This window comes from Kryptolebias marmoratus, linkage group LG18 (assembly GCF_001649575.2).
Source record: "Kryptolebias marmoratus isolate JLee-2015 linkage group LG18, ASM164957v2, whole genome shotgun sequence".
Taxonomy (NCBI): Eukaryota; Metazoa; Chordata; class Actinopteri; order Cyprinodontiformes; family Rivulidae; genus Kryptolebias; species Kryptolebias marmoratus.
This window is the reverse complement of record NC_051447.1, coordinates 9,446,846-9,467,966: the sequence shown is the minus strand read 5'-3', so window position 1 is coordinate 9,467,966 and position 21,121 is coordinate 9,446,846. Positions and strand designations below refer to the sequence as shown.

The 21,121-nt window shown below is 43.2% G+C and overlaps 1 protein-coding gene across 2 annotated transcripts in view; it reads left to right on the top strand.

The window, feature by feature from the left end:
- The window catches only part of lhfpl3 (LHFPL tetraspan subfamily member 3), a 54,592-nt gene extending 34,185 nt beyond the window's left edge, over positions 1–20,407 (top strand). The window contains exons 2-4 of one of the 2 annotated variants that reach the window (XR_005234377.1): positions 15,310–15,540; positions 16,051–16,680; positions 18,129–20,407. Coding sequence is in view for 1 of the 2 variants with exons in the window: in XM_017411547.3 (XP_017267036.1) it covers positions 15,310–15,540; positions 16,625–16,647 (254 nt within the window). In the remaining variant the exon portion in view is untranslated. The remainder of the gene's footprint in view (positions 1–15,309; positions 15,541–16,050; positions 16,681–18,128) is intronic. The other variant, XM_017411547.3, reaches the window with a different exon arrangement.
- The last annotated feature ends 714 nt before the right edge of the window (positions 20,408–21,121 follow it).

The window sequence follows — 21,121 nt, the reverse complement described above, 5'->3', positions numbered from 1 at the left end:
CACTCCAAGCACTAATAGATCGAGCAAGATCTTTGTTTAAAACTTTGCAGTTAATATGAGAGACCTCTGTTAGCAAAATACTTTAGGAACCACTGAACAGAACATAAAATACGCCCAAGGCCCACGATATAAACATACAAGCATTGCTTTATGTAGGTTTTGCCTAAACTGTCCCTAACAAAATAGCTCAAGTTGTTTTTTTGTTTGGTTATTTATTTATTTTTACAAATCCTGAAGGCTTTTATTGTGAAGGCAGAATGTAAACCAATGACAAAATTATCCAGTCCCTAAAACGATGTCAACATTTGAGACCAAGTTACTGAAGGGCTTCCTGTCCCGAAGCATCAGAAAAGCCCCCCCGTTCGACTACACGACTCCTTTATGGTTTCAGACAAGAACAGTTCACGACAAAGATGTTACTCTGAATGATCCGAATCGCCAAACAAAACTGAAGTTTTTTTTTTATAAAGAAGACGTATTTGGTAAGGGAGGTTAAACCCTTAAATCTAGATGAATCAGTATCAAAAAAACGGAAAAATGTGCAGAGAAAATCAGGCAAAAATATCTGGAACTGTAGCCATTTTTGTTCGCTGAATTTGATAAGCGGCCATTTTGAATTGGACTGACTCTAGAAGTGAACTCGTGGCAGATGTTCCATCTTTATGAAAGGTCCAGTAAAATCCGCTCACTGGTCGATGAGATGTTTGGCCAACGAACAGACGAACACACGCGGCCAGGAGCATCGCCGCCCCGTTAAAACGACGAACAAAAACGCTTTCCCCATTCCCAACTGAATTATGAAGAAGTTTTGGGTGAGAAAAAGAAAGCTGCTGTGTGTCTTTCACAGCACAGTTCGAAAAAAGGCGGAGCAGGACTTTTTATTGTCTTTAAAAACCATACATATAATCGCTAATATTCTATAGAAAGTCTTTGTGATGCAGAATTCCCTGTTTTATCCTCCACACACAGTCTGGCCCATTCCATTCTCCGCTTCATGAAAAAAAGGTGGATGCCAAATGTCCGACTGAGCCTGGGAAGATTTATTTGTTTATTTTGGTTTTGGACAAACTCTCTGCCTTCTTCTCCGGCTAATTGGCCTCCAAATGTCTGTGACATGTGTGACATAAGCTGCCCCGGCTCTTGAAGAAAATTGGGGAGATGACAGCAGCGTGCGCTCTTCCTCTTGGCGGCAAATTGAAACGACCGCCTCGGCTGCCACAGATTCGATCCGAATCAGTACCAGAACTTCATCCGCTACGCCGTCGTCTAACAAAACTGAAGCACCCGGACTCTTCTACTAAGAAGCCATGTTGTTGTAATGGATTCAGTCTGAGGTTTAGTGTTGTCTTGCTGAAATATGCAAGGCCTTCCCTAAAAACATCCTATGTTGTTCTAAAACCTGCATATACTTTTTTTGTTGACGGTGCCTTTCTAGATGTGTATGCTGCCCACGCTATAAGCACTAATGCACCCCTATACCAGCAGAGAGGCAAGCTTTTGAACTGTGAGCCGATAGCAGGCCAGATGGGCCCTCTCCTCTTTAGTACGAAGGACATGGTGTTTGTGATTTCTAAAAAAATTAATTTCCATCTTGGATTCGTCTGACCTCAGAACAGTTTTTCCCATTTTACCTCAGTCCGTTTTAAAACGAGCTTTGGCCCAGAGAAGACGCTGGCGTTTCTGGATAGCAGGAATAAAATCTGCAGACCATTGCATCCTGATTTCCGTTTCCATTTCACACAGCCTTTTCGGTATTCGGGTTGTGCCGCACCGTCGTGGAAACGGCTCTAAGTATCCGACCGCGCCGCCGTGGTGAATTCAAATGGACATGCTCGTCCTTTTCCCATAAATCTGAGACAGCGTTATGAAAGAGAGAGGGGCGAAAAAAAAGAAAAATAGCATAATGCTCAGAAATATCACCGTGACTGTGTGTTTTCCTGTAGAACAGATCTCTGGAAAATAGGTTTTCAGAGCACAACGTATGCCAATCCAGGAAATTTCTGCAAGGAAAAAAAAAAAAAAAAATCAGTAAAGCTTCTCCTGGTGGAAGCCAAAGCAGAGCGCTGAAGTCTTCCATGCCTCATTAGGGTATGATTATCCCCGTCTCCCCAGGAGTAATGGAATTAGTGGGAGCGGGATGGAGGAGGAGGAGGAGGAGGAAGGTGGGGGGAGGTGTCTGCCCTGCTGCCCTGACATTGACCGCTCGTCTCCTGGAAGCTTCCACACCTAATCCCCAACTTGTCTCCTTTTCGCCGTGACCTCGGACGACTGGAAGCTTCCCAGAGTGGACAGAGCTTTTAGTGAAACTCTCAGGAAATAACCACTAAACGCACCTCCACTACGGATTTATTGACTCAAGATGGCCGCCACAGGCAATGAACATCTGCAAACACAGAAACGGCTACGCCTCAGCCATTTTCACAGATGGTGAGCCAACATTTGGAGTGGTAGTAGACAAGACTGATCCCCCGACGCAGCCTGAGCACTAACAAGTCACAAAACCTTTGTTTAAAACTTTGGCATTGACCTGTTCTGTCTGTTAGCAAAATACCTCATGAACCAGTGGACGGATTTTATTGAAACTTTCAGAAAAGAAATGATTGGATGTCCATCTACAACCCATTAACCTTTGGAGTCAACTCAATTAAAGATGGCTGCCAAAGCCAACTGACCTTATAAAACACAAAAATGGTGATAAATCTGTTAGTTTTACAGATATTAAACCAAAATTTTGGGTGGTAGTAGCCCAGAGTCATTCCCAACACCTACTTCGAGAGCTACTTATTGCGCAAGATTTGTGCCTAAAAGTATGCCCTTATTGGTTGGATTCAACCCCGTTTGACTGTTAGCAAAATATCTCAAGGACAGCTGGATGGATTTTAATGAAACCTTCAGAAAGTAATCATTGGATGTATATCTGCAAGTCAATAACTTTTGGAGTCAGTCCATTTCAAGATAGCCACTGCAGCTAATCCACATTAGCGAACAGAAAAATGGCTCCAACTCTGTCAGTTTTACAGAAATCGAGCTACAGTTTGCCGTGGTAACAGCTGGGAGTCATCCACAACACAACACCCGTCATTTTCAAGGTTTGACCAGAATCTGTAATTTCTCTGCACAAGATGATTTCAGACTAAAATGATGGCAGGATTAAAACTGCTCGTCTTATTGGCTTCGGATTCACAGAAAGAAACAGGCTGAGCGCTGACCTGCAGGTCTGCAGCAGAGGCATCCGCGGCGGCTCTTCTCTTCCTCGCCCGTTTGTTGTCAGATTTGGTCCGAAGCGAACTCGCGTCTCCTCGCCTTCATCACTGGGAGATCAAGCAGTTCTGCTTAATTAACACCAGAGGAAAAGTTACTTCAAACACTTAATCTTTGCCGTCGTGGGCAAAGAGAGGGCATTATGTTGTTTCTTTAAAAAAAAAAAAAAAACAGAGACAGTGAGGGTATATTTACAACATCTTCATCATATCTGTGGTAAAATGTTTTATGTGCTCGGGGAAAGTTAACTGCATACCCAGACATAAAATCAGAGCCACGACAGATAAGGTCAGATTTAATTAACATTACTGAAGGTTCATCATCGATCGTTGATCTGGATTTACTGACGTGACGCAGCGTTAAGATGATAAAAAGCTGGTGAAGAACCAACACGACATAAATAACACGATCCTCTTCCTCAGCTGGGGTCTCGTTATTTTATTATCGCCCGCCGCCAAAGGGGAACGGCAGGCGATAATGGTTTTTTTGTTTGTTTGTTTTTTTGCCTGTGTCGGTTTGTGTGCGCCGTTAGTAAAATATCTCATGAACCGCTGGACAGCTTCGAATGAAACTCTCGGAAACAGACCTTCAGCTGTGCATCGACAGCTCGTTGCCATTTGGAGTCAACACAACACAACTCGGCCGCTGGAACGGAGTCAAATCTACAGCTTCTGAGCTGAAATCTGGGGTGGTAGTAGCCGGGCCTGATCCCCGAACGTCTAATTTGAAAGCTAACCGATCGTACAAGATCTCACCGCAAGTCGGTTGTTCCAATGAAACTCTGTTACGCTGTACATCTTTGTGTAAAAATTGCTTTTTAATCCCAAAACAAGTTATTTTTAACTGTTAAAATAAACAAACCATTAAACAAAACTAATGCTAAATTGCTGTAAAGCTGATTTGTCTGATCAGGTAATCCAGTTAATCCATCAGACATCGAGGCTCGTCATCCCTTTTCAAATTATTCATGCGTTCGCCGACTGCGTCTGAATTCACCAGCATGTCTGTGGGCTGTTCTTGGCAGTTTCCTTTCTTGGTTCTTTTTTTTTTTTTTTTTTGACTGCAACATCACTTTGTAAAAGCACTGCTTTCAGATTTGAAACCTAACGTGCACCGTCGATTCAAGATGGACACTGTAGTACGTATTAGGTACTATTAAGTACAAAAATATTTTTCTCAAACAGCTGAATGGTGGCGTCATCCACCATCGTGATCCGTTTGTCTTTACGGCACGTCCCAACTAGTCGCCCCATCTTGTCCTCTACTTCCATCTCCGGCGCGACTGCGACGAGGCCAGGCTTTATAGATTTCCCATCGGGGGTTTATCTTCCTGATCGCCGGGCTGGGATGGAGAGGACGGTCGTTTGATTTATCCTCCTCCTGCCGAGCGAGCGAGACGGCGGCGGGGGGGGGACAAGGACACGGTGACCCGTCTGAAACTCGGCCTCAGACTAAGCAAGCGCACCAAATGTGTTTGCCTGGATGAGTGATGTTGGTGTCGGACGTTGTTAGAGAGAGACTGATGCGAGGGCCCTGGCCCCTTCGTTATCCCTCACGCTCTCTCGGAGAGGCCCGTTATGACACCTGGTTGTCATCGCTGCCGGCTTAACGGCGCTCGACGCTCCGTGATTTATGGCCGAGGCATTTTGGTGAAGGCTGCACAACATGAAGCGAATTTTTCTGAAATCAGCCATTAAAAAAAAAAAAAGAAAGAAAAAGAAGTCTGAAGCTGCCACAGTTTCACACCAGCACTGTGGCATTAGCCTTTTTCCTGGGCTGTTTGTTATCGCTCACCACCCACAGGTGGAAGGCGGATGATCCTGTTTTTGTCTGTCACGTTTGTGTGTACATGTTCGACTAATTACCTTGTGGCTCGAACAAATTCAAGATGTCCGCCCCAGCTGACCCAAACAGAGCTGTAACTCACTCCGATTTACAGATATCGAGCTAAAATCTGACGTGGTAGTCGTTTTGTTTTCGTCTGGACGTTCCGGACTGCTTGGTGGACGATTAGGCTACTTTCTCCAATCTGAGGTCATTCAGAGCCATCTACAACAGGTAAGATGTTTTTCGATAAGATTTCCACGGAACCGTCCTTTCAGGATACGCGTGGAGCTTTGTGAAAAGAAAAACAGCACACCTGGTATTTCCCCGCCCTTACTGTACGTGCAGCGCCAAATATATCTATATAAAAAAAGAAGCAAACTAAAGCATTCACAAATCAGTCACCAGGCTCCTGCTCCTGTCGGATCCCTCCTAATTACACGTATCATCTGTCGACGATTATAAAAGCTGCGCTGAGCTGCAAATGAAAAGGTGCCCCACGCTGTGTGGAAAACACAACTAACAATGTTAACACTGGGAGACGTCTTGGTGGGTGGTGGTGGGGTGGAGTGGGGAGGGGGACTGAAATCAAAAAAGGGCTCAGTAAAAAAAAAACTGGGGGCCCGAGTTGAATACAAATGAGTTCTGTGGTGGAGAGAACATCAGAAGGCTGCGGCGCGGCGAGGCTTGTTATTTCATAAACTTAGCAGGAGGGGAGTTAAGAAGTTGGAGCTGCGGGAGCATTCGCGTCCCAGTGGACGTGCTTTGTGAAGACGCCGGGGAAACGGCGGAGAAGCTGTGTTGCCTCCTGCAGTTGTGAGCTAAGCGGTTTTTTTTTTGTTTTTTTTTCCTGGCGTGGGGCTGCGCGGGTTTTCCTGTACGCTCTGTTGTTTTTTCCCAGGAGGCTGCAGAAGGGGACTGCGTGTCGTCTCAGTGATGCTCGGAGTCACCTCAGCCACCCATTAAATGCTCCTCTTGCCTCCGAGCTTGCCGGTCGCCATGGAAACGCTCCTTTGTGCCGCTGCCTGCTGCTGCTGCTGCTGCTGCTGTCGGCATCGTTCGTTCGTGGTCAAAACTGGCGGGTCGGGAGAGCGTCGAAACTGAGTGACTGAGGTCTTTTCTAAAAGTTTTACCTTATCCTGAATTATATCGCATGGCGCAATTTGAGAGCTCAAACTGAAAGTACTCCAGATATACTGAATGCCATTCTGAAATACGGGCATGCGCTCGATGTAAACAACGCTCTTGGCTGAATAAAACCACGCGGAAGCTCAAGCCACGTGACTGACCTACATCGAGCCGGCTGCCATCTGTACGGGGAAACAAACGCGGCGGAATCGGACGAGCGTAGCACCTCAGGGAAGACGTTCAGGCGGACAGAGGAGAGCGAGTCCGCAGGTAAGCATGTAAGAAAAGAGAACGCTCGAGCGAAACAACAGACAAGAATAAATACCGGGCATCAAAGCAGGGCGCCATGAACAAAGAGCCAGAGTTTCAACTCTAGTATAACGCTTTCTAACTTGAACCTTAGTTTATCTCCAGCCTACGATCTGCTTAAAAGCTGCTTAATAGCTGCCTCGATGACTGGATTAGACTCTTCCATTGTTGACCCATTATTTGTCACTTCGGCTGTTTCCATAGGTAAACAAACACACACGGTAACCGGCAGCCATTCACAAGTTTTGCTTACGAATTTGTAATTTAAAAAGAACACATTTACCATCAATAAAAAAAAAGAAAATATGTGGATTTTGTTTCTTCATGGCATTGCGATGTTTCATACAAAACTGTTTGTATTTAACACCTAACCTCTTATAATCAGGTTTTACGCACTGTTAATCCAGCTGAAACCCACACACGTATATTTAGTTTTAATGACAAAAAAAGTCTGAGTCCAAATGAAAGTAGAAAAGTCTTGGATGAGCCGAAAGAATTACTCACCAGTGAAATAAATGACTTTCCTCTCAGGTGTTGGCATGTTAATACTGGATTGAAATTCACCAAGAGATAAATTACTGAAAGCAAACTTACTTGAAGAGGGGGTGGTTTGAGACATTTAAATGTTCGCCGTGAAATATTTGCAAATCTTTTGCTTTTTGCCACTGACGGCTTCCAGGAAAGGGAGTCCCAATGGTGTGTTTCCTTTTCCAACAATCCCCCCTAAACAAACAAAAAAAATCCTACACTTTAGAATAATTTGCAGTCCTAAACCGGGTCAGCTTTTTTCTAAGTTAACAAGGTAATGAGCTACACCCCAATCACAGACAGATTCGCAAACTCTCTCATGATCGTTTCAGTATTTTAAATATTAATAGATTGTATAATTTCCTCAACAGATAAATGTTTCCATTCAGGAACTTGTTTGAAAGGTAAGTAGTCAAGAGAGGCCTAATTGTAAACATCGATTAAAAACTGAAAGTATTCATCGGTGCACACAAGCAGCATTTGGATGCAGTTCTTGCGTACACTTGTCATGTTTAGTGAGTCGTGGCGGGTCACGACCAGGCACCAGGGAGGCGGTTTTTATAAACTCAGCTGTACTATTATTAACTAAACTGAGGCAGCAGAGGACCCAACAAACAGCAGGGTCCAGGGATGTTAACAGATAAAAACACAACCTGGACGTACACGCACTGGGAAGGGTGAATACTGAGTGACAGCAGGTGTGCTGATTGCTAACGGAGCGCAGGTGCTACGAGAGGCGCTGGAAACGAGAACTACGAATTTAACTGAGCAGCCCAAATATGAGAGCAGAAAGATCGACACTCTCCCGTTCTGCCTCGTTCCAATTCTTAACATCCCATGTTACCGTATAAAAGCTGAAACATTTGAATTCTTGGTCTTTTCTTACAACATGCTGCACATAATCAGCGTTTTAACAGGTTACCGTGTAACCGAGGCACCCACCACCTTTCACGGCCAGAGTTTTAGACTGAGATCATTTTATGCTGCCAAACGAAGGTCGACAATTTTCATGTCATTTTTAACCGCGGCTAAAATCTTCTGAACGCATGTACAGACACGAGCAAGAACAGGGCCACCCAAAGCAATTAGTAACTCTGCCTTGTAATCAAATCCAAATTCTTTTCCTTTCGTGTGCAAATATTCAACCTTATCCTCGTAGTTCTTTTGGAATATTCGGGATCTGTCTTAGACTTCACCTTTTCGATCAAACAACACGAGGCAGAACATCTCGAGCAGCGGTCTGCCTAAAGAAGAACTGTTTATTAAGATTTTATTTTAGTGACAGTGACTCAGCATATTGGCTTTTTTAGGCCTGCATGTCTTCACGGACTGGCAGGTATTCCATAAATGCTGGAAAAGATGCGCCGTTAAAATTAATTGCCGGATATATGTGCGCCACTTAAAACGAATCAAATGCCCCGAAAGCGTAAACTGAATCATGGTAAAATTGTAGAAAAGCTGCACGGAAATATGGGAAAAGGTGGGCAAGTTTTAAAATAGAATCATTTTACAGAAACTGAGCAACCGATTTGGGTCCACCATTTGGGGATCTGTGATCTAGAGCGAGTTTGAAGAGCAAAGTTTAGAAAAAATCCTACAATCTGATTTCACAGATTGGAAGAAATGTACTAAGAGCATCTCAGCTGCTTGATTAGACGATAATATTTTACAATAAGCTCCAAAGCTTCACTGGAATGGAGTCCTTAATGGTCTACATCCTCATTAGGCTCCAATCTTCTCTTTGGCCAGAAGGATTTCTTCTTGTCAGGATGGTTTGCCGGAGATTTTTCCCTCCTTCTGCATCATCAGCGTTTCGTGCTCGGCGCTGCGGAAAGAAAGAAACCGGCGGAGGAGAGAGGAAAACAAGGGGGGAGTAAAAACGAAAGAACAGGAGAGCGCGTACTCCCCGCCGCCGCAGATCAGAGACGCGTTAGGAGATGCTGAAACGGAGCGGAGCAATCCCCTCGGCCCCGAGTTCAAAGGCAGACGCTTTTGGAGGGGGAAATAAGGACGACCGTTAAAGATTCACAACTTGCCGCCGCTGGAAGAGGCGGCCGGGCGAGGAGACGTCAACGAGCAGATGTCTTCTTGCTTTCTGGGATGTAATCTGCATCGTAGTGCTTGCACCTCGTGTCGAACAGTGGGAGCTGGTGATTATTGAGGTCACCTGTTCCAAATCACTCACACACACTCAGAGGCAGGCACTATGAGGAAATCTGGGTCCTGCTGTACTTGCAGGGGCCGTGAGCTGCTTCGGATTACGCTCGTGTGCGAGGATGTGATGCTCATATGAGCCTGCCGACAGCACCAGAGGGTCGGGACATATGGCACGGCTCGAGTCGTCTGAAGAGAGAACGATGATGATGATGAGGAGGAGGAGGAGGAGGAGAGTGAGAGAAAGACAAGAAAAGCTTCTTTTTGTGTGTCACATTCTCGCCACAACACCGAGGTGTTGATGCAGTCCTGACACTCCATCCATCTAAAATTCACATATCATTTGGAAGGGGGGGGGGGGCAGCAGGCAGCCCCGTCTCCATGGCGATGCAGCATCTCCCCTCATCAAAGCGCCGATTGGATGCTCGACGCTGGGAGTTGACTCGTCGCTCCTGAACGCGTTTCTGCACTAACACCCCACAAAAAAAATAAAGAAATAAAAAAAAAGCAAAAAAGCGAAATCAGAGGAAGCTTTGATTCCAGCTCATTTGAAACGCAGGAACGTGACGGTTCCCAACTAGGAGAGACTTCAAACGAGACGGGCTGAATCCGGTTTTGAACACAACTTGTGAACCAGTCCCCCGTGGGGGGAACCGAAACAGGAGCACAATTCCTCCACCTGGGGAGACTCCTAACGATTGTTTTCATGCAGGTTATCACTAAAACGACATGTTTTCACAGAAGAGCTGGGAGGGGGGTTTCTTATAATCGTCAAAACAGGTGTATGAACCTCTTTGACGCGTTCTCTCCTTTAAGGGGCGATGATCTTGTTACTAAACATGGCAGCGTTTTCTGCGAGAGAAGAGTCGCTGCAGTTTATGGTGAGAACAAAACAAAAAACAGATGGATACATTTCAGTTTATCTGGGAGAGTTACATTAAGGCGACAATGTTTGGCCCTCGTGTTTTCACCCAGGTCTGGGCGTTTGTCAGCAAAATATCTCATGAACCACTGGACAAGGCATTTTTTACGTAAGCCTAAATGGGAGGCATATAAACTGTGGCCATTGTCAGTTGTTTTGTTATTTGAAAGCAATCACAAGGAAGATTTCTGTTCATTCTGCCTGTTCCCTTCTCTTTCTAGAAATGGCCATCTTGACGATTTTCGCCTTCTCCTCAACACGGAGCAAGCCGTTTTTTTTTTTGTTTGTTTTTTTTTTGGGGGGGGGTTTGAACAAACCAAACGAGGACAGTCATGAAGGTTTCATGGAGCGGCGGGTAAAACCGAAGTCGGGCTTTGAAGTGCGGGCCTCTCTGTTTCTGTGTCATTCTCTGATGAAGGAGAGCTGCCTCCCCGCCCTGCTGCATTTTTAAACAGCTCCTTTCATTTCCCCTCCGTGCCTCGAATGAAGAGTTGGCTTCCGAAACTCTCTTCCTCCCCGTTTCACTCCTGGTCCGCGTTTCCATCGCCACTCAGCCACACCGATCCAATGCACACCTGAAAGTGACGCACACCTTTATGCTGGAGATTTAAACGACGATCCTCTTATGTTGGGAAATGAAGTCTTGCAAACATTTTCAATAAATAAATAATAAATATTATAGGTTAACTCTGTTTGATAACACTAAAACTAATCAGGTGTGTGTTTATTTTACACCAGCAGAGTAAAAATAAGTACACACCCTCTTACATTTCTAAAGATTTTAACCTAGCAAGTTGAACTGAAGGCAACAGGATCTTTTTTATTTTTGATTTCCAGTCTTGAATAATTAAATAAGAAGCCCAGTTGTCTTTGATTCAACTTGTCCTGATGACTGATGACAAATAAAATATACGTCACGAGGGATGTGCATGTCATTCTTCAACAAGAATGAAACTAATCACCCCAAACACATCCTTTAATAAACGGCTTTTAGAACCACCTTTGGCAGCTTTTAGTCATCTTGGCCCAAATAATCTCTCAGATTATCGTTGTTTCAGTTAATAGACGTTCGTCAGGCTTTTTGTTATAGATGTGCTGAAGCGTCCGGGATCATTATCCTGAAGCCAGGCAGCTCAGGTCAAGCGGCTGCAAAGAACGCCCAGATCGCTAACCCCCCGCCCCCGTGCTTAACAGTAGGCACGAGGCGTTGGGGGTTCAAACCGAAGTCACAGAAGTGGCCTCCTCCTGACACAAAACAAAGCAAAACACATTGTTCAAGTCTTTATCTAATTGTCCTGTCGTAACGCTCAAACTGACAAGACTTCTGCTTCCACAGAGCTACGATCAGTTCATTTAGCTAAACTAAATAGCAGCATCTCGCTCCTAATTTCCCATGGAAGCAGAAAGAGCATCTTCTTGTCTACACTTCGCTCCTGGATGTCAGGTTTTGTCAGATGAATAATACAGACGTTAAAGAAGGTGTGTTTACTTGTTTTCATGACTTGGATGGAGTCTCACCCCAACGTCACACCCAAGAAAGAAAAAAAAAATCTTGTTTTAGATTGATTTAAAGTTTGTAATACAAAAAAAAACCAAAAGAAAAGTTGCAGCTGTAATTTGTCCTGCTCAGACAAACCATCCTAGAGGTATTAATGAGGATGGGAGCGTGCAGCAGGAATCATGCAACTTTCCCCCCCTTCCCTGCCTCGTCTCGAGGCAGACATGGGCTAACGCTGCTCCGTGGTGCAGAAGGGATCGTTGACTCGTCATACCTTCCCGCGTCTGCCAGTTTCTGCCCCAATTAACTCCCGTTAATTTTCGTTTGCCACGCTCCACCTTGAAGCAGACTCCCACAGCACGCCGTCTGAGCGGCGCACATGTGCGTCAAGTCCATTAACGGCCCACAAACGCACACAAACCCCTTTGTTTTAGTTATGTGAGAAAAGGCAAAATCGATCCATTATGCTTTAGGAATCTAAAGCTCTTAGGAATTGGGAGTTGATCAAAAACAAACAAACTAAAACCTGACTCAACCTCTTTTGGACAACTAGAGAAAGAGGCGGGAGAATGAGTTGCGGCGCTGCGCAGCAGTTGCCCTTCTCTTCCCTGTTCGGTGGACACTTGTTCTCAGACGTCTGGTGTGAAATTTAGCTCATTACTGCCCGTCTCCCGCAGTGTTCGAGTACCGCCGCGCTGGATGAAGCCATCAGCCGAGGAGCTGGCTGCCAACGCTTCCGAGCGGCCGCCGTCCTTCGTTCTTTCCAGCTGACCTCGATCAGGCGAAGCGTTACAAACGCAGACCGCTCAGCTGTTTCCTGCCAATGGAAATGTTACCTTCAGCTCCGAGGTCGCCCGACTCCGACGCATCGCTCGTGTGAAGATTTGAAGCGAGCTGACAGGAGTCAGTCGCGTGGGGATTTTGTAATATCCGTAGTTTTTTTTTGGGTGGAGGAGGTTGTGTGCGGGCAGACTAAGGCTGCAGGGACTGTATGGATGGCTATAGTTCTCTACGAGACTACAAATCAAATCATTTTGTGAATATAAAACCAAAAGCATGAGTTTTCTCTTACAGAAAGGAATCTTTAGTGGCACAGAAACGATTGTTTTGTTTGATGCATTCCGACGTGTTATGTTTGGTATTTTTGTCAATTTTCTTTATCGAGCATTTAAAAAAAGAGCAAAAAGAGCATCACATTTCTCAGCAAACAAATATATAACGTCTTTCTTGTGTATTTCAGTGTTTGTTTTTACTGATGCTCCCCGCTAAAAAGCCTTAAAAATGGATCTGTTGCAGGCCAAGATGACTAGTTTCTCACACCATATTGACGTTGTGTCTGTTTATGTAAAAAAAACCAACTGGTAACAAGTGATGGAAAACCAGCGTTTTAAAGGGGTGTTTGATGTCTCAGTGGAATATTTTACCTTTGTGAGGTAAACTTTAAGGCCAAGGTTCAGGGCAAATTACCTTATTCATATTTGAAAACCAACAAAACTACTTTTGTAAGATTTGCTTATCAGACAAAAGATTAGGGTTAAATCAGTCAGTGTGAAGAACTGGCGTTTCTTCGGTGGCTGCAAAAGGTCTTGGGTTCAGATCCCGGACGAGCCCCCAATTATCAAAGGCTAACCCAACAAAAGTGACAAAAACACAGATTCATATGACGAATTATGATTTCATTTCAACTAACTAGAAAAACTGGGATTGCTGCTCCAGATACAGAGAGAGAGTGATAAAGATAAACTTAAATAAGACCACACAGGCTCGCCTATGACCTCCTGCACGGCGAAGCCCAGATAAAGGGCAGCAACGCACATGTTTTTTGTTTTTCTTTTTTTGAGAGAAATGGAAATCTTGAACGACTCCAGCACGTCTCGAGGCATTCGGGAGCGAGTCGGAAACCTGTTGTCTCTTTGATCTTGTGTTTTCCCTTCAACTCGAAGCCTGTGGGAGATGCGAGACGTGCCGCTGGGATGGCGTTCAGTTCGACTCTCATTCTATTAATATTACAGCGGAAAAAAAAAAAAAAAAACCTGCAGGAGCGGGTTTGTTTACACAGAGGAGAAGTTTGTGTGCTCTGCCAAATCCTCTAACAAAAAAAAAAATCTGTGCCATTTAGATATTTAGATGCTGGGAAGGAGGGTTGTATTTGTATATAGATTTAAGAGCTTTAAAAAACATTAAATTTGTTTGCACTGACTGGACATAAAATACTAAATTTGCTTAAAAAACATTGTCAATATTAAAGAAAGGATGTTCTTATGAATTTTATACTAAAGCAGAAATAGAGGTCTTTTCAATGCCTTAACAGTATATTTCCATCGTTTCCGTGGATTCTTCGTCCTCTTGCTCGTCTGTTCTGATCACGGAGCACAGTGGAGATGAGGAAGAAGAGGAGAGGAAAGGGAGGGCGCGACACTAGCCTTTAACATTCCCGGAGATTATCAGCCATCTTAATCCAATTGCAGCTCACATGAGTGTCCCAGTATATACGCCTCTCTAAGGCCACTTAATCATGTTGGAAATGGGTCGTTTTTTATGTGCCACTTAAAGCATTTTAACATAAATCTCAAAGCTTTAGCCTTAAATCCTAATATCTAATTTCTTATTTTTCCCCCTCGCCACAAAACACATAGTGTAAAATTGTAAAATTAGCTTTTTTTGGATCCAAAATTCCGAAGCAGCTTCACCGATATATCCAAACATCGCAGACACACATATGAGTTCGCCGCCTCGGCTGGCTGTGAGCGTGTGAGGTTGTGAAAACAGCTCGCCACTGACAGAAGTGTGATGAGATGACTGTGTGTCCAAACAGTCTGTCGTCGTCAGCCACGCAGCAGACGGCTAATGGAGGCTCGACACATGTTGGAGTATGACACACACACACGGATGTCTGCCTCCACACCTCTGTCTGGCCTCTGCAGCCGCTCGCTCGTCTTCTTGCGCTTGTTCTGCGTCTGTTAGCAAAATATCTCACGACCCAGAAGACGGGTTTTAATGAAACTCTCAGAAAGTAACCACTAGTTGTGTGTCTGAAACCCACTGGCTCGACAGGATTTACCCAGCTAACTGATTCAACACAAAAATGTCTCCATCTTGGTCATTCTTGGTCGAGCTGAACTTTGGTGTGGTGGTAGCTGAGAGTCATCCATAAAAAACACTTTGAGTGCTAACTGATTGCGTGAGATTAAACCCTTATGAATGTATGGCCTTAAAGTAACGCTAGCTTTGAAATGCTCGTGGTTCCTAACATCTGACGAGCCCGTATTAAACATTTCTGCTCAGGCTCTTTCACTCCTAACAAGCTGTATTTGAAGTTTTGCACCATAATGAGACAGATTACCAGCTTGCCAATTAAAAATCTGCAAAAGATCAGCACCACTCCGGCTCATTTACAGCCGTTTAGTCTTTCCTACTTGTCTCAAATATGGGGAAAATATTGAGATTTTTCCTCGAGTTTGGTTACATCCTGCAAAGTATGTGTGCAGGATGACTAAAACGTGTTTTTTTTTTTTTTATGCACTTAGACATCGTTTTTCCATCCCCGTACGCCAACCTGTGCTGCAGCTCTGTTTTTCGGAGCACTAATGGGTTTTTAGGTTACACGGCCTCTGTTCCAACCGAAGTCCTCCCCTGGTGGCTCGTTAGGGAACGCTCACCCGTCTGTTTCCCCCTCCCTTTCCAGGTACAAGTCTGATCCTGGGCTGCATGATCTACCCGGACGGCTGGGACAGCGACGAGGTGAAGCGGATGTGCGGCGAGAAGACGGACAAGTACACGCTGGGCGCCTGCTCGGTGCGCTGGGCCTACATCCTGGCCATCATGGGCATCATGGACGCCCTCATCCTCTCCTTCCTGGCCTTCGTTCTGGGCAACCGCCAGGACAACCTGATGTCCGAGGAGCTGCTGGGAGACAGTAAGACCAGTCCGCCAGAACTTATCACACACTCCAAGGGCTGAGATCTTCGCTTCGAACTCTTGGTGTACAATAATAATAAAAAATAAGATTTATTCTGAACACTTGTGTCATAATGTGCACCTCAGTCCATCTAGAGCTCATTTTTCTTTTGGCTTTGAGAACAAAACAACGATTCAAGCTCAAATCAGGTCCGAGTCCAAAACAAAAGTTTTGTTTTCTGGTTATTTTGGAGACTTTAAAGTTATGACTTAAGGCCACATCTGTTTTCTGTTTAAGCTCAAAACACTAATGAAATACTGAGACATGAAGATGTTACTCCTGCTGCCAAACCTCATGTCCAATCAGCAGCTTTATAAATAAAAATCTGCCTTTTTTCCTCCCCCCCTCCTTCCCCTCCCCTCTGAAGACCTTAATTTGCCTACATTGGCTGAATGTTAACCACCACCTGCTTGGCTGCTTATGTTCGCTTCTGTTACAAATGAGATTGACACCTGTTCTCGGGTCCAGGGAGAAAACAATGCGGACGGAGATGAAGAAGCAGCTGGAGAAAAGAGGAAGAGGGAGAGCGATGGGTGTCCAAAAGGAAAAACAAACAAAAAAAAAAACCACACACACACACACACACAAATAGCGGGGGTTAATTGAAGCCCAGGGATGCTGGACAGAGTCATGAATTACTAATGGCTGTTTACACAGCTTGCTGCCAGCCTGTCGACATGAATCACAGCCTCCCTATCAGCCAGGACACAGTAGTCTGCTGCAGGAGCGGAGGATCTGAGAGGGAGAAGGCCCTTAAAACCGAAGGATTAGACAGGAAGGACAAGCCAGAGGCTCAGAGAGGAGATAATGAGCCAAAGGAAAAGGACAGACATGACATATCAAACTATTAGGGAAAGATAGAAAAAATATTTAACAGTTTAAATGCTTTATTTTTACCCCTGAGTGTTAAAAGTGACACCAACATGTCAGAAGGACAGTTTCATTCAGCCGCAGGACTCAGATGTTGTGTAATACTGCCACCTGCTGGTTATATCCTGCACTTTCTCTAAATCTTGACCTAATTTTGGTTTATCTCCACCAGAAACTGGAAACAATGCAATATAATTCCTGGAGATGAAAAGCCACCCACCCACATAGGTAGGTATGATATCTTAATGTGAAAAGTCCTCCTTAAAAAAAAAGCAATTATTGATAATTTATTTTCTCAATTAACGTTTGACAGTAATCAAGAAATAAGCAACAAATCAAAAAGCCAGAGGAAAAAAAAGATGTTAGTTTGTATTTATGGCTAATCAAGTGAAATTATTTTAAAGATATTAATTTCTTTCTTCTAGAAATGAAAATTTAATTATATATTACATATTTTATTTTGTTTTCCTGATCTTCATGTTTTAGGATGTAGCCACAATGAATTTCTAAAAATAAAACAATAAAGTTAGGATAAAACATCAAAAGTATATATATATTAATTTTATTGTTACTTTATTAATTTTATGCAACTTTAATTAGAAATTAAAACAAATTAGTCCTACCATCTTTCAGTACAGTAAGAACATGCAAGCATAACTTATAATTCTTTCGTTTTTCTTTTTTTTTTGCTAATAGTACTTTTAGAATTTGAAATATCTTTTTAAACACTAAAAATCTTCTCTACATTATTTTTTTAGATTACGTCAAATCTGAATTAAGGAGGTGAAAAAGCCCCAAGGTTTTACAAAAAGATTTTTAAACCCCACTGAGGAGTAATTCGTGTTTAAAAACCACCAGTTTATTTTAAGTCTGAGCTGTAAAATTAAATGTTGCTCATATTTTGTTTGTTTATAATTTTCTTAATGTTCTACTAGACTTTTTATTCACTTCAAGCAAAATACTGCAAGTTTGAAAAATAACATTTTAAAATAGAAGCAATGTCTTTTAAAACGTCAAATATATCGGATGTGGTACCATCTAGTGGTCAGATGGGGTTTTACAGCTAACAATAGTTGCAAAAAAATAGCTTGACGAGCTAACGGCTAGCCTGAGCAGAGCTAGGCCCAAAGTGAATTGCTGCCTTAAAACAGCTTTAATTAAAAAATATAAAATCTAAATGGGTCTCACAAATACTGTTTTATGAATCTTTACATCACCGTCAGTTCTGCATTAATGTCTTTTTTTTTTAAGTAGACTTTTGTGGTTATTATTTGGAAGCACAGCAGAAACAGCAGCTAGCTTCTGGTGCAGCCTGGGCCACATCCAGCAGGAATATCACAACATTTCTGCCAGAATAACCGTGTAATGCTAAATTATTGGCATTGTAAAGGTTTAAAGAGAGTTTCTGTGAACTGCTAAGGGTTTATTTTAAAATGTAGAGTCATTTTAAAATAAAAAAAAAACAATCTAATTTGAACTTAGCCTTGCTCGGGATAGCTGTTAGCTGCTAGCTTATCGTTTTGCTAAATTATTAGCTGCTAGCTATCTTTCCTCACACTAAGAGGCTCTCATAAATACTCAGCTCATTTAAAAATGTCAAAGTAAATAAAACAAACAAATATTTAGGGATTTCACACACGAGGACCTTAAATTTTGTGCTTTCTTATCGCGCGCAGGTCTTACCGCCTCAATGTGACGTCACTTCAGGATCCAGCTTCCACCTCCTGGTCCACCTGGTCGGAACGGCAGGACAACGTGTTGGGAATCATCAGATCGAAATAGAGGAAGAGGACTTGGTCTGGAAGAGGCCACGTGACCACCCCCCCCCCCAAAAAAAAAAACCCCAGGGGGCCTTTAGTCCTCCCTGAAAGCCCCCCCTCCTTTGTAAAATAGTCTTCATCCGCCCCTGGAACATCACTTTTACTGAAACAGGAAGACTGACACTCAAGACTCGGATCAACCCGCCTCTGACGGACACGGACCTGAAGTGCTCGAGGTCAAAGCCGTCGAGTCTTTTTATTTATTTATTCCCCCCCGCCCTCATCAAGTGGACAAACTCCTTCCTGTTTCCCCGAGCAGATGGGGGAAGTGAGGAACCTGTGGTTGGATAATCAGTCAGAAAGAACAGTGTTGTCTTGTGGTGGTTAAATATTTGATGTGTTAAAAATCAAAAAGGTAGTTATTAGTTTGTTTTTTTTCCTCTGTTAAAATGTGTAAAAGAGTGCACTGAATACAACATAATTTATACAAATTCTCTCTGTATAGCTTAATGTCGATTATGTCCTGTATTTTGTCTCATCTTTGAAGTGTTTTCTCTGAAATGTCGAGCCGTTGAGTCATTATTAGTACGTGCCATAGAGTATCTTATGTGACATTTAAAAAAAACAAAAAAAAGGGGCTCAAGATAAGAAAAAACAAATGAGTTAGTCTTAATGTTTTTGTATGCCTGCATTTTTCACTAACATCTTGGGGGGAAAAAAAGGACCCGTTTTACGTTAACAGCTTACAAAAGTAAAATTAAACACATTATTTTGTTTTTAACGCACTTGTATTGAAAGATGCAAGCAGAAAACACCAGCCGCAGTTTATTTCTTGTCTCCGTGAACGAAGAGAGCTCCTTGTTGGCAAGAACGTGCGCCCTAACGCACACCAGAGCTGCGTTTATTCCCCCACGCCTCCCAATTCTGGGTCATGAAAGCCGAGGAGAAACGTCAACAAATGTTGCGACGTTGGCATCAAAAGGCAAATTTAAACGCTTCATTTTGTCACAAAGAGCCCAGTTTACAAGATTATTATTGTCTCTACGGCGAACATGCGGTAAAAATGAGGCGATTCTGCTCTTGGTTTAATTCAGGCGAAGTTGTCAAGAGGAAACGAGCAGAGATATTTGATCAGGATTTAAAGACAGTTTCACAAAACGTCAAACCACTGTTCGAAGGAGTTTCGCTGCCTTTCTGTAGCTAAAGACCTGCTGAAGCTCTTTCCACGTTTCTTACTAGAAATGTCTTTTTTTTCTGATCCTAAAGTAATATTTATGCCAGCAGTAATGTTGTCAAACCAGTTTCTGTGTGGGTCTGAACAGACGGAGCTTCGATTCGGATTTAAAGGGGTAAAGTTGACACTGCCATATAATGTTTAAGAGAATAAAAAAAAAGAAAAAGTTGCTCTTTTTCATGAATTCTGCTGGACTTTTTTTGTATATATCGCAAACTGAGGAGAAAACTTTGTTTTCTCTGAGACAAAAGCCACGACAAGTGATATAAAACTGTCATTACAGTGATTTTATTATAATGAACCATGAAAATAGCCAACCAGTGCAGTGTCTGTGAGTCTCTCTCCTCCACACAAACATACACTCACACACACACAAATAAAAAATAATAATAATAAAAAAAAAAAAAAGGGACAAAGTTGAAGAGTCGATGGGGGTGCGGGGAAGGGGTGGAATAAAAATAAAAAATAAAATAAAATAAAAATAATAATAATGCTACAGTCACAGAAACATTCAGCTTTGCCGAGAAGAGCGTTCGTATTTACAACCATATTTCAAAATGGGATGGGAGCGAATTGTACAAGCGTAGAAAAGAAAAGAAGCGAATATTTACAACCTTGTTTCTGGTGAAAACGGAAGTAACCACCTATACATTAAATTACACTTTCTACAAATAACCATTGATATTCAAAAATAAACCGCTAATATCCTACTTATAGGTGAGACCGGTCTGCCTGCCTCAGAAGACTACAAACCCTCGTCACACACACACAGACACACGCATACACACACACTCTCTCTCATACACACACGAGCGCACCCTCCTGGGGCAGAGAGGCCCGCGCCCCGAAATGGATCGTTCCTGAATCTGCAGCGGTGAACAGATATTTGTTGTTAGACAGAGGATTAAAAAAAATAATTGTGTTTTTTTTTTGTTTTGTTTGTTTCGTTTTGTTTGTTTGTTTTCTATACAAAAAGCTTTCTCTTTGCTATAACGAGCCACTATAATAAAACGTTAACTGTGTACAGGAGCTGACGAAAGACGAGGAAGTATAAGGAGTAACTGATAAAATAAAATAAAAATAAAATAAAAATAGATAGGAGGAGACAGGGGGAGGCTGGAATGTCCATTTATAAACAAAGTGCAGGGGGGGGCTTACAACGGGGATCCCAACAAGACAGAACTTTCCTCTCCATCTTAGAAAGGATGTTATAAAAACAAAACAGAACAAATGGAGGCCAGAGACAGGGCTATGAGCACCAGGGGGATAGTCCATCTTCATTTTCTTAGTTTGTCCTGAAGATTTTTTTTGTTTTTTTACCATCGGTTTTCCTAAAAATTTTTGTCCTCGTTTTCGTTTGTTTTGTTTTTTTTTTCCTCTATTTTTGTTTTTCTTTAACGTACCCTTTTCTCCCACAATCAGCTGTTTTTCCACTGGCCATGTGTTCAGGTACATAGAAAACCTATCTACAGCTTATGGTACATGGCCCCTCTCAGGCAGAGTTCTCAGGGGCTGAATGAGGGGGTGAGGGTGGGGGGGTCAGTGCCACCCGGTGCTCAGGTACCCCGAGCTGTGGAAGGGCGTCGAGGATGCAGGAGCTCCACGAGTCCCAGAAGGCATCTGGGGGGCGGCGGCCTGTGCCTGGCCTTGTTGAGTCTGTTGCGGGGGAGGCGGG